Genomic DNA, 12,890 nt, shown 5'->3' with positions numbered 1-12,890 from the left:
GTGAACAGGGACACAACTGAAATCTCTTCTGCCAGGCTTGGCCCATATGGGTCATTCAAGCACTTACTGAATAAGTGATTACCTTCATACACTGTATACATTCCATTTTTTTTTATGTTTATTTTTGAGAGAGAAAGCGAGAGCGAGCTGGGGAGGGGCAGAGAGGAAGACACAGAGTCTGAGGCAGACTCCAGGCTCTGAGCTGTCAGCACACAGAGCATAGTGTGGGGCTCAAACCCATGAACCGCAAGATCATGACCTGAGCCAAAGTTGGAGGCTTAATGGACTGAGCCATCTACACACCCCAATTCCATTTTTTTTTAATGATCTTGGCCCAGGACCAAACCTGAACTTCTGACTGGCCTCACCAGGGCTGACTGGAGTGGTTCTGTCAGCTTCTTCCATCTTAAAGACAGTGCAGCAGGAGCAACTAGACTTAATTCCCAGCCCATCCTCTCTGTGGTCTCTGCTGGTGGCTGTGGTGAGGCCACACCAGGAAAGGCCTAGAAAATCACCACAGAGCTTCTTGCATGGAGGCACAGAATTTCCCAGGAATCAGGGACTTCTCTGTCTAGGAGAGAAACTGCAGAATCTTTGGGCTCTTGCTCTTCTCTGTCCTGATACTCCCAGTTCCTCCTAGCCTATCTCCCACTTCTCTTTGCAGACCTCTCACCCCTCTTTAGCAGCTGTTGTCACACCTTGGGAGTACCCACCTTGCCCTCTCCCCAGGTCATTTGCCTAGTTGCTCAGCCTCCTTCCCCCAGGTTCTGAGGGTACAAAGAGGAGTAAGATACTCAGGACCCAATCCTTAGATCAGTACAGTGGTGGTGCTGGAGAGCTGCTCATTGAGATTCAACTCTGATGTCCACCACAAAACCTGCCCCCATCACCCCCATCACCCTCACAGTGTCCTTAGTTCTCTCTGCCTGGTGTACATAGTACTTTATACCCGTTATTTTGTGAGCTTGTCTTAATTTCTCTCTAAATCATACACTCCATAAGGTGAATTCTGACTATGACTATGTTCTCCCAACAGCTAACATAACACTTATTATACCCTGTGGGTATTCAAGAAAGATGAGCTCAGCAAATGAGCACTCAGCACACTCTTAAGTGCTTCCATATTACTTACTTATTACATATTACTCAGAATGAGTAAACTTGGGTCCAAGGAAAGGGTCTCTGGTGGCCTCGGCCCATGCTGATGCCCAGCTCTTTAGAAGAAGCTTACTGGGGGCTGCAGAGCAACCCCAGGTTCCAGAACATCTGCCAGACCTTTGCATATTTCCCATTTTCATTCTGGCAGTGCATCTTAAGGTCAAGATTATATTATCCATTTCTCAATTATAATCCCAGTTTCTCCCTTCCTCTTCCTCCTCCTTCTCCATAAGGCCACTTTTATTTTCTTTTTAGAGAGAGAGAGAGAGAGAGAGAGAGAGAGAGAGAGAGAGAGAGTGTGTGTGTGTGTGTGTGTGTGTGTGTGTGTGTAGGAGAAGGGGAGAGGAAGAGGGGGAGAGAGAATCTTAAGCATGCTCCATGCCCAGCATGGATCCTGACTCAGCATGGACCCTGGGATCATGGCCTGAGCTGAAATCAAGAGTCAGATGTTCAACTGACCGAGCCACCCAGGCACCCCAGGCCTCTTTTCTTTTAGAAACAAGGTGACCTTTGGGGCTCCTGGGTGGCTCAGTCGGTTAAGCGGCCGACTTCGGCTCAGGTCATGATCTCACGGTCCGTGAGTTCGAGCCCTGCGTCAGGCTCTGTGCTGACAGCTCAGAGCCTGGAGACTGTTTCAGATTCTGTGTCTCCCTCTCTCTGACCCTCCCCCATTCATGCTCTGTCTCTCTCTGTCTCAAAAATAAATAAACGTTAAAAAAAATAAAAAAAATAAAAAAAGAAACAAGGTGACCTTTTTAGGCCTTGGGCACTGTGAACATGGTCTTAGGCATCTGTATGGTTCCTTTAGGGCCACTGGCACCTTGTGTCCTGAAATTGCCTTTAAATTGATAAATGTAAGGTTTCTAATTATTTTCAGCATTTCAAAAAATCTGGGGAGGTTATATGTTTGCCCAGAATTCAACCACATAACCAAACTAAGCGTCATGGTCGTTCCTTAACTTCTGGTTGGAATCTCGCCCCCTCCTGATGGAAATATCCGATTGGCAGTCTGTATTATCTTGGGTAAAATTGGATAAATGAATTTTACTCATCACAGTTTGTTGGGTAGATGATTTTCTTTGGTGTGCAAGATCTATGGAGAGAGACTTTGCTGGGAATCTGGGTAGGGATGCCCTGTGGGAAGGGTTAAGGAAGTGGGTTTCTGTGTCCCCCTTGGCAGGTGGCTGGCATTCCAGACAGTAGTGTCAGAGCGGCGGGAGGCAGTAAACTCAGCCCTCCGGGTGCGTAACTATTGTGTGGACTGTGAAGAGACTAGCAAGTGGATTGAGGACAAGATGCACGTGGTACGGTCCACAAAGGACCTGGGCCAGGACCTGGCAGGCGTCATTGCCATCCAGCGGAAGCTGTCGGGGTTGGAGCGCGACGTGGCCGCCATCCAGGCCCGCGTGGGTGCCCTGGAGCGTGAGTCGCAGCAGCTGATGGCCTCTCACCCTGAGCAGAGAGAGGACATTGGCCAGCGGCAGGCATGTGTGGAGCAGCTGTGGAAGGACCTGCAGGAAGCCCTCCAGGAGCAGGAAGCCTCACTGGGTGAAGCCAGCCAGCTGCAGGCCTTCCTGCAGAATCTAGATGACTTCCAGTCCTGGCTGTCCATGGCCCAGAAGGCCGTGGCCTCCGAGGACATGCCCGAGTCCCTCCCGGAGGCCGAGCAGCTCCTTCAGCAGCATGCGGCCATCAAGGACGAGATTGATGGGCACCAAGAGAGCTACCAGCATGTCAGGGTATCCGGAGAGAATGTGATCCGTGATCAGACGGACCCGGAGTATCTGCTTCTGGGCCAGAGGCTGGAGGGCCTGGATGCGGGCTGGGATGCCCTGTGCCGGATGTGGGAGAGCCGCAACCACTCGCTTGCCCAGTGCCTTGGCTTCCAGGAGTTCCAGAGAGATGCCAAGCAAGCTGAAGCCATCCTCAGCAATCAGGTAGAGGGAGGCATTCAGGATTGGGAAGTGGGGTTATCTCTCGGGGCAACAGCACTGGTGAGTCTGTGAATGTTCTCAGAGAACAACTTTGGGGGACTCTCTCTGGCCAATCGGGGGGAAATCCTCTTTGTTCCTTATCATGTGCCTTTTCCAGCCCTGTGTCCTAAACTTTGCCTTCTTCTTGGGTCAGTTACAGGCTGGAGTTGTAAATTTTCCCCTGAGCCATTACCCTTCCATGTGGCTTTAGGCACACTGTTCCTCGGGTGCCGGGGGCCAAGCATGGGGTTGCCTCTTCCTTGCACAACTCCAGCAGGTCACCATTCATGCTGTAGCCTATATGGCTGCACATGGTGCTACTGCTTGGCAAGTGTCCTCACTGCCCTCTCAGCTTGTCTTCATCCCTTATCTGGAAACTTGCTTCAACAGGAATATACTCTGGCTCACTTGGAGCCCTCAGACTCCCTAGAGGCTGCAGAGGCTGGGATCCGGAAGTTTGAGGATTTCTTGATGTCTATGGAGAACAACCAGGATAAGGTCTTGAGTCCTGTGGACTCTGGAAACAAGCTGGTAGCTGACAAAAACCTCTACTCAGACAAGATCCTAGAGAAGGTGCAGCTGATTGAGGACAGGTACTCTCCACCCCCAAGGTCATGAGGCCAGAGCCAGGTAGGGCTGGTGGTGTTGTGCATGATTCCCAGGCTTAGCCATGTTGTGAACCGCAGCATCCGGCTTCCCTTCCAGGCACAGGAAAAACAAGGAGAAGGCTCAGGAGGCCTCAGCAACTCTGAGAGACAACTTGGAGCTCCAGAACTTCCTCCAGAACTGCCAAGAGGTGAGGCTGCAGCAAGGCAGGTCACTTTGCAGGAGATTCCATTCTAGGATCAAAGTGCCCTAGGAAGTCCACAGGGAGTACACCAGGCTGGCTCAGTCAGAGGAGTGTGCTGCTCTTGATCTCAGAGTCATGGGTTTGAGCCCCACGTTGGGTGTAGAGATTACTAAAAAATAAGTAAATAAAAAAAAAAAAGTCCACAGGATTCCAAGTTGGGAGTCTGGAATTTCATGAGGGAAACTCTGGGTATTTGATAGCATAGGTCATCCTCTAGAATCTTTGGTTCTACAATTCTCTTTTTTCTTTTTTTTTTTTTTTTTTTAACCCTGAATCTACAAAGTCATCTTTTAATTTGCACAGTCTAGGGCAGGGTTCCTCAAAGAGTGGCCCTAGGGCTATCTATATTAAAGTCACCTAGGGCCCTAGTCAAGGCCAGCTTCAAGAACATGCAACCTGTGCATTCATACAGGACCTGTGCTTAGAAGGGCCCCATGCTTGATTTAATGGTCTGTGGTTGCCATCTTGAAATTCTTAATAATTTTGAGTATTTCCATTTTGCAATGGGCCCTGAAAATGATGGAGCCAGTCCTGGCCCTCATTAAATGCAAAGTCCTGGGCCCCACTGAGGCCCAGATGAATCAGAACCTTAAGGGGTGAGAGAGAGAGAACAGCATTTTCAACAAACCTCCCAGTTGGAGAACTGACTCAGAGGTCCTTGCTCAGCCTGGTGTAAGCCACACTCCTGAGTCCCTCCATGAGCAGTACTTCTGTGTGGAATGGTGCTTTCTCTGACTTCTTTTTTGCTCCCATCCTCATACCCCTTTCCACCCTGCCCAAACAACTTTGTTTTCATCTACCTCTGCCCTTGGCACCAACCAGGCTTGGTATGCTGCCAGGACATCTTGGAAACATTGGATGCTTATCACGGTTCTTCCCTCATTGTTAAATATAGGATCTGCCCTTGACTTCTTCCTCAGATAACATTTTCTCTGTGTTTATTAATGATTTCTCACCGTACTGCCAAAGGATGGATTTATCTGTCCATCCAGTAAACACTCACTGAGTTCCTGTAATAGGCCAGGCCCTGTCCTAGGTCCTGGAAATATGGAGAGAAGCATAGATATCCCTGGAGTCATACTGCACACAGTCTACTAGGGAAGACACTCAGGTGCTTATGTTTTAACCCTGAGACAACACAGGTTAAGTTGCCTGTGCTGGGAGTTAGGAACCAAGAGCTTTGGAGAGTAGTACTCTGCTGTATTCCTACTTCCTCTCCTTGGCCTTCTTCTGCAGCCAGAGGTGGAGATCAGGACCTGCCCTGAGCCCCTGGCCAAAGAGGTACACTCAGAGATTGCTGGACTCCCGCTTTCTGTCCACAGCTCACTCTCTGGATCAATGACAAGCTGCTAACATCTCAGGATGTCTCCTATGATGAAGTGAGAAACCTTCAAAACAAGTGGCTGAAGCACCAGGCCTTTGTGGCAGACCTGGCTTCTCACCAAGGATGGTTAGATAGCATTGATGCAGTAAGTAAAGCAAATGGTGAGTGGTGGGGGGCTCTCTGCTCAGATGTGCTTACCTGAATAAGCTTCACTCAGGGCATAGACACTATCTGAAGCTTACTGGATGGTATAGACCCTGGAAGTGAAAAACTTCTCTAAATAGTAGCCAAACCTTCAGAGATCCTGGTATATCCAGCCTTGTAGGGTCTGGTCAGAATCGGTGCCTCCTCTGGGTGGCCTGAGTCTAGAGACAGTCCAGGACAGTGAGAAAACCTGAGTTGGTGCCTCAGCATCTAGTGCCAGGACACCAGTTATCTCTGTTTGCTTTCCATCATTCTCACCAGGACACCAGCACCGTCCCTCCCAAGGGCAAAGGAGTATATGAGATGAGTAGAGTGGCTCAGGGGACCATTGACCCTCATTATTTGGATGGGCAGGACAACCCCTCATAGATGGGGAGCCAGGGGTCCCCCCTATAACAAGCTGGCCCAAGGACCCAAGTCAAAATGTAGCTAGCTGGTGGTAGATCTGAGAATCAGTTGCATTTACTCCTCCCTACTGTGGCTGTCCAGGAAAAAGTAGGAAGAGGTCATTGTGGTTGAAGGTGCAGGCCCCAAGCCAGACTGTCCAACTCCTCAACCTCTCTGGGCCTCAGTTTCTTCATCCGAAAAATGAGGGTAATAGCAATCCCTAGCCAAGGGACTGTGAGCATTAAAGCACTTAGAATAGCCCTTAGCACTTACTGGGCATACAGTAACTATTGGCTATTATTAGCAACATCTATTTCTAGGCCTATGTCATATTATACTGTACTCACCTAAAAGGGTACATTTATTCAGGTGAAAACCAGGTAAGACACACTCAGTAACTAAAACATATCACAAAGGTTAGTAGTGCATAGCCTCTGGGAAAACCATCAAGAGAGGGTAGAGTCCTTTCCATGCTGCTTGTACCTGGATGGATCTTGAATCTTTTTTGATTAAAAAATAATTTAGCATCAGTTGATCCTGGTCTGCAACTCCCCATACTACAATCTCCCTGAGTCCTTTGCCCCAGACATACCCCTTCCTGTCACACCTTCTCCTGAAAATAACTCGGGGCGGGGGGAGGGGGGGGTGCAGTCTTTGAGATGAGCCTCACCTGAGTTCCAGGCAGATTCTTTGCCTCCCTGACCTCAGTTAACCCCTGGCAACCACTTGTAGCAGGGATGTTCCGAGGCTGCCTGGCCTCAGAGGGTGAGCCCTCCTGTTTCCCCCACAGGAAGGAAAGCAGCTGATGGAGGAGAAGCCTCATTATTTGGCCCTGGTGTCCCAGAGGCTGGAAGATTTGCACCGGCTCTGGGATGAACTTCAGGCCACCACACAGGAGAGGACCCAGCACCTCTCAGCTGCCAGGAACTCCTACCTGCGCTCACAGACCCACGCCGACCTCAACAAGTGGATCAGTGCTATGGAGGACCAGCTGCGGTCCGATGACCCTGGCAAGGACCTGACCAGTGTCAACCGGATGCTGGCTAAGCTGAAGGCACGTGAGTGGGTTGTAGACTGGGAGTGTTGGAATAGGAGATCTTAGGAAGCAAATGTGCAACCTGAAAGTAAGTACTCCTGTTCCTCTTATGTGGGCTTGCCTTTATCAAGCAAAAATGTCTCCTGGTTCATAACCCATCTCCTACCCCTTTGTAGTGAAGACAGGGATCCGGGGTTAATAAAAGCATGCACCACAAGTATAGGACAGGCGCTTGTGAGGCAGGAAGGATGAGTGGGGGCACCCAGGGAGACTTCCTGGGGGAGGTGGGGCCTTTAAAGATGAATGGGATATGGATGATGATGAGGATGAGGGGCTATCCAGGTGCCAAGGTTGGTACTGACACGGTCCCCTTATGCCCCAGCGTGTGGAGGACCAAGTGAATGTGCGGAAGGAGGAGCTGGGGGAGCTGCTTGCCCAGGTGCCCTCACTGGGAGAGGAGGCAGAAGACACAGACGTGAGCATCGAGAAGCGGTTCCTGGACCTCCTGGAGCCCCTGGAGAAGAGGAAGAAGCAGCTGGAGTCATCCCGAGCCAAGCTGCAGATCAGCCGGGACTTAGAGGATGAGACGGTGAGTGGGTACAGACCCCCCCTAGAGGCAGGATGGCTGGCTGCAGCCCTAGGCAGTTTTTAAAGATTTCTGGTCCCCTCCTCTCCTTATCTCAGAAAGCCAATGTGATTATTGCATTAAATATGATAGTAAAACCAGTGCTTTTTTTTTTTAAGGGTTTTTTTTTTAATGTTTATTTTTGAGAGAGAGAGCATGAGGGTAAGGGACAGAGAGAGAATCCCAAGCAGGCTCCATACTGTCAGCACAGGGCCCAATGCAGGACTCGATCCCACAAGCCGTGAGATCATGACCTGAGCCGAGATCAAGAGTTGGATGCTTAACTGACTGAGCCACCCAGGCCTTCGACCAATGCTTTTTGAATGGTAACTCAGTTATGGACTTCGGGGCAGACAGACTTGGGTTCAAATCTAGCTATGTTACCTGCCCCGTGTGTGACCAGGAGCAAGTCATTTGGAACCTCATAATATCAAACTGTCCCCATCTATAAAATGGGGGCAAAATCCTCATGGGGCGTTGGGAAGAACCCGGGAGACAGCAGGAAAGAGCTCTGTCTGACCCAGGTGAGTGTGTGGGGAAAAGTTGACCATGACCATCATCAGCTGCCCCTGCCTTCTGGTCTCTACAGCTGTGGGTGGAAGAGAGGCTGCCTCTGGCCCAGTCAGCCGACTATGGCACGAATCTACAAACTGTACAGCTGTTCATGAAGAAGAATCAGGTGAGTCCTGCTTCACCTGGTTAGTGTCCCCCCCCACCCCCCCACCACCCACCACCTCCTCCCTGCCCCTGCCCTTCCCAGGGAGGAACTCCCAGCCTTGACATGCAGAAAGCCAGCAACAGCAGATTATTATTCTCGTTGGTAGCGATGAGGCTCACAGACCCCATAAAAAGAGAAGCTTTGGTGATGGCAGAGAGAATTCTGGGAAGTCCATAGCAGAGCCGGGCTGGTCAGGGGATGTCCAGATGTTTAAGGATTTGGGGGCATTTAGACCCATCAGAGCATACGTGAGTGCAGGACCCAGAAGCCCTGGCCCAGGGTTTATTGTGCTTTACGGCTTCTGTATCCCATGGCCTCCCTGAAAGGAAGCCCATAGTTCCTGATTTCTTTCTCAATAATGACTTGCCCCTCTTCCAGGGCTGAGCCTGGTCCTCAGGGTAAGTAGGACCCATTTCTCCCAACACATGAGAATATTTGTGGGGCTCAAGCCCCATTAGGAAGCCACTAAACTTGGTATCTGAACCTTTGGAACAACATCCACTTGCTGTTCTGCTCTTTCTTAAGCCTGATGACCCTAGTTACTTCTGTGGCCCTGGTGAGACTCCTGGAAGTGAGCAGATGCCATATTTCCTCCTATATCAGGAATACAAGTATGCTCTTGTATCTTCCAAGAAGATACAGCTGCATGGGCTCAGGGTGTCTCTGTGTCCAGATGGGCTGGCCACAGACCCTACTCTTGGGCAGAGAGTTGCCCCTGCTGCCCGGTCTCCTCTCTGGGTCAGGGAGTGGGGGCAGCCACAGCCAAGAGCAATGAGAGCCTGGGAACTTATCCCAGAGAAGAGCAGTGTGTCCCAGAATGCCAGTCAGTATTGCAGCTCCTTGGGGAAGAAAGTTCAGGACAGATAGTACTTCCTCAAAACAATAGCAGCTGACATCTGCTCACAGAGCCCAGCTGCTGTGCAGGGGTCTGATTTACATTCAAAGAGGTGTCTGAAAACTCTCAGACCCTTTGCTTCCAGTTGACACAACCTAGTCATAAAGCCTCCAGTGGGCACAGGGAGGGACTTGGGCCAGAAAGTAGTAGGTGGGGATTCAATTAACGTCACAACCTCCATTTAAAAGGACACTGGCAGAAGAGTGTATTCTTGGGGCCTCAGTTTCCTCAACTGTAAAATGAGCCAACATCGCTCCCTGCAACACTAAAGATTTTGACTCTGTCTAACCTTGGTGTTATTGCCAAAAGACTCTGAACTCCCCTGGATGAAGGTTGCTATTTCAGGAAAAGAGCAAGACAAATATGGATGGGGTTCCCCTAATCAAGAAGGGAAATGTAGTCTCCTGGGAGAGCATGGCTGCCCTAGTAAAGACGACTTTAGACTAGACTAGCTAAAGCTTAAATCTCCTTTCATCACTCCCTCTATTGCAGTGGTTCTCAAAGTTCAGTGTGCATCAGACTCCCCTAGAGGGCTTGTTAAAACACAGTTGACTGGGATCCACCTCAGGTCTACTGATTAAGACTCTGGAAGTAGAGCCTTATAATTTGCATATCTATCAAGATCCTGGGTGATAATGATGCCATGGGTCTGGGATCCCACTTTGAGAACCACTGCTCTAATGGCTGTCCATTGCAACTAGAACAAATCCTGCAAGGTATGAATGGTTCTCAACTTTGGCTGCACATGAGAATCACCTGAGGGAACTTTGAAACCTAAGAATGCCCAGTTCCTGTGTCAGATAAATTAATTAAGGTCTCTGGGGATAGGGCCCTGACTCTGTATGTCTTCTCAGATTATTCAATGTGCAACCAGGGTTAAGAACCACTGTCCCACCTGATCTGGCCCCTGACTTCCTCTAAAGTCACCTCTCATCACTTTAGCCCTCCTCATCACAGTATTGTAGCTTTCCTGGCCCTGTCTCTGGCCTACAGATAGTGCAGGCTTGCTTCCACCCCAGGGACTTCACACTCACTCTTCCGTCTTGCCGGCAACACTCACGCCCCAAGTCTTTGTGAGGTTGCCTCCTTCTCGTAACTCATGCCATCTCCTCAGGAAGGCCCTTTCTGACACCCCGAGCTCAGGTAGCCATCAGCACGCATCAGTAGACATTCTTCATCTCATTGCAGTATTTTCCTCATGGTACCCATTATCCACATTTATTCACTTATTTGCATGCTCACCTTCTATTCCCTTTACAACAGCGTAAGCTTTATGAGGGCAGGGGTTTTATTTATCTTGTTCCCAGGCTGTCCCTAGAACCTAGAACAAGGCCTTGTACCCAGGAAATAATAAATACATGTTGGTCACGTGAGGTACGAAGAATACATCATAAGTGAGCACACTGCATGGGAGCCGATAAAGGAATTGCGTAAAATAGAGGGAGCGAAATACCTTGTAGGATCCCTTGCAGAGGTCGTAAGATCTCAGGAATAGTAAAGAGGCACACAGAGCTGACACCATGGGTTGTTTGAATTCAATTAGACCACAAAAAATTGTCAGAATTGAGATTTCGGGTCGAAAGGGTAAAAAGGCATTTCAGCAAGTTGGATGACTTGTGGATAGTGCTGGGTCTGTAGATTTTAAATGCTGACAGTCACTGCACTACTTGTGTGTACAGCTCTTGCCCCCGCCCTCCGGGTGGTTTTAAAGGCCACAGGCAAATTGTACAAAGGGAGGAGAGGAGGTGTAAGGAGCCGAGAGCCCACACACAAGAAACAAGTAGGCTTGGGGCTCCAGGACCCAGAAAGTAAGTCCCACGTGGGTCATGGCCCCCTGAGGAAAAAGGTGACCTAGACACCGGAGTGAGAGGAGAATGCTATTTTGGTGGCTAAATGCTTAAACAGGAAATAATACAAAGTTCACAAAAGATTTGAGGCATGGACATGGGGAGGCGGGGAGCCCAAATCCTAAAATCTGAACAAGGAATAACTGTCAACTGTTGTACATGGAGCCAGAGATGCTAAAATAAGATATCAAGGCCATTTAAAAATTATTTTCCTTTCCTCCAACAAGTACAGCTAAGAAGCAAGCTCTGCTGAGACACAGGAAGCGCAGGGAGCAGAGAGGGCCACGTTCAAATGCTGCGCTGCCACTCTTTGCCCACATGTTACCTAGCGGCTCCTCACTGCCCTCCGTGCTCCTCTCTGACGGCGGGCGGAGGGTGCTGGGTGGTGCCTACTGCCGCGCCTGGCACGTGGTCAGGGGCAGTTTTTACGGCCACCACCTGCTCGGCACTAGCTTTTCCGTGCAGGAGCCTGCCCGCGAAGGTGCCAGAGTGCAAGCCTGGCCCCCCTTTGTGACGGGAGAGCCCCGCCTCTGAGCCCTTCCCCTCCGCCCACAGACCCTGCAGAATGAGATCCTGGGCCATGCGCCACGGGTGGAGGACGTGCTGCAGAGAGGGCAGCGGCTGGTGGAGGTGGCGGAGGTCGACTGCCAGGACATCGAGGAGCGCTTGGGGCGCCTGCAGGGTTTGTGGGACACCCTGCGGGAGGCAGCGGCTGGAAGGCTGCAGCGCCTGCGGGACGCCAGCGAGGCACAGCAGTACTATCTGGACGCAGTCGAGGCCGAGGCCTGGATCAGTGAGCAGGAGCTCTACATCATCTCCGACGAGACCCCGAAGGTCAGCCTGGGCTGGGGTGGGGGGGGGTCAGGCTGGGGCAGTCGGGGGGCAGTCACACCTGGTACGTCTGGGTGTGTGAGGATACCCGCTATAGCATACACACTGCAGTCAGGTGCCCTGTCTGCCAACTTAGATTTGACCTAACCCAGGATTTCCTCACCTTTCTCATGCCATGGATTCTGTACTGATGGCCTGCCATGGGAGGGATGGGAGATGAGGTGTGCGGGATCTCTAAGGAAGTTCTCCTGGGGTCAGAAGGGTGGAGCTGGGCCTGGGAGGGTAGGAGTCAGAAAAGAACCAAGAGGAAGGTAGGATGTCGTGGGAAAGGAATCACAGGAAGGAATCATGCACGGTTTTCTTTGTGTGTGTTGGGGGAGGGGGGTCCCATGAGCCTGGCTACCCCCCTCCCCCCCCAGTCTCGAGCACCTCCCTGAGCAGGTGCCCTGACAGCCGCTGCCTCCTAGGATGAAGAGGGCGCCATCGTGATGCTGAAGCGGCATCTGAGGCAGCAACACACGGTGGAGGAGTACGGGAGGAACATCAAGCAGCTGGCCTCCAGGGCCCAGAGCCTGCTGTCTGCAGGCCACCCTGAGGGGTGCGTGTGCACCAAGAGCGACTTGGCCGGGGCCCCACCAACCAGGATCCCTGCGGGTCCAAGTGGGAAAATAGCAACAGTTTTGGGGAAAATAGCAACAGTTTTCATGGAAACTGTGGGTTTGAGAAAACTGCTGATTGGCCCAATTCCATTTCATGTCTCGGTTTTGTGTGAGTAACTTCAAACGGGGCCAACTAAAGCCTGATTTGCAAAAAGATCAGAAAATGCAATAGCAAAACTCCCCTCTTGGTGAACCAAGAGACCTAATCTTTCGTAGAGTTAGATTATGCTAAGAGACACTGAAGAGTAACTTCGCTTTTCTCTTTATGGTCCAGAGGATACTTCAGGATCTCACAGTGTCTCAGCAAAATCATTGTGTGGGCATGAAGGTAGAAAACCGACACCCATCTAGTTGGTTCTGCACAGATGGGGGCCCACTGGGTT

At 50.7% G+C, this 12,890-nt stretch overlaps 1 protein-coding gene across 2 annotated transcripts in view; it reads left to right on the top strand.

The window, feature by feature from the left end:
• Window positions 1–12,890, top strand: part of SPTB (spectrin beta, erythrocytic) — a 129,299-nt gene that overhangs the window by 94,285 nt on the left and 22,124 nt on the right. For both annotated transcript variants that reach the window (XR_006705092.1, XM_045451236.1), the window contains exons 16-24: window positions 2,339–3,095; window positions 3,522–3,724; window positions 3,837–3,927; window positions 5,304–5,450; window positions 6,687–6,950; window positions 7,315–7,521; window positions 8,147–8,236; window positions 11,573–11,851; window positions 12,316–12,446. Coding sequence is in view for 1 of the 2 variants with exons in the window: in XM_045451236.1 (XP_045307192.1) it covers window positions 2,339–3,095; window positions 3,522–3,724; window positions 3,837–3,927; window positions 5,304–5,450; window positions 6,687–6,950; window positions 7,315–7,521; window positions 8,147–8,236; window positions 11,573–11,851; window positions 12,316–12,446 (2,169 nt within the window). In the remaining variant the exon portion in view is untranslated. The remainder of the gene's footprint in view (window positions 1–2,338; window positions 3,096–3,521; window positions 3,725–3,836; window positions 3,928–5,303; window positions 5,451–6,686; window positions 6,951–7,314; window positions 7,522–8,146; window positions 8,237–11,572; window positions 11,852–12,315; window positions 12,447–12,890) is intronic.

The sequence above is a fragment of the Leopardus geoffroyi genome, chromosome B3 (assembly GCF_018350155.1).
Source record: "Leopardus geoffroyi isolate Oge1 chromosome B3, O.geoffroyi_Oge1_pat1.0, whole genome shotgun sequence".
In the NCBI taxonomy this organism is placed as follows: Eukaryota; Metazoa; Chordata; class Mammalia; order Carnivora; family Felidae; genus Leopardus; species Leopardus geoffroyi.
This window is presented reverse-complemented; position numbering and strand designations above follow the sequence as displayed.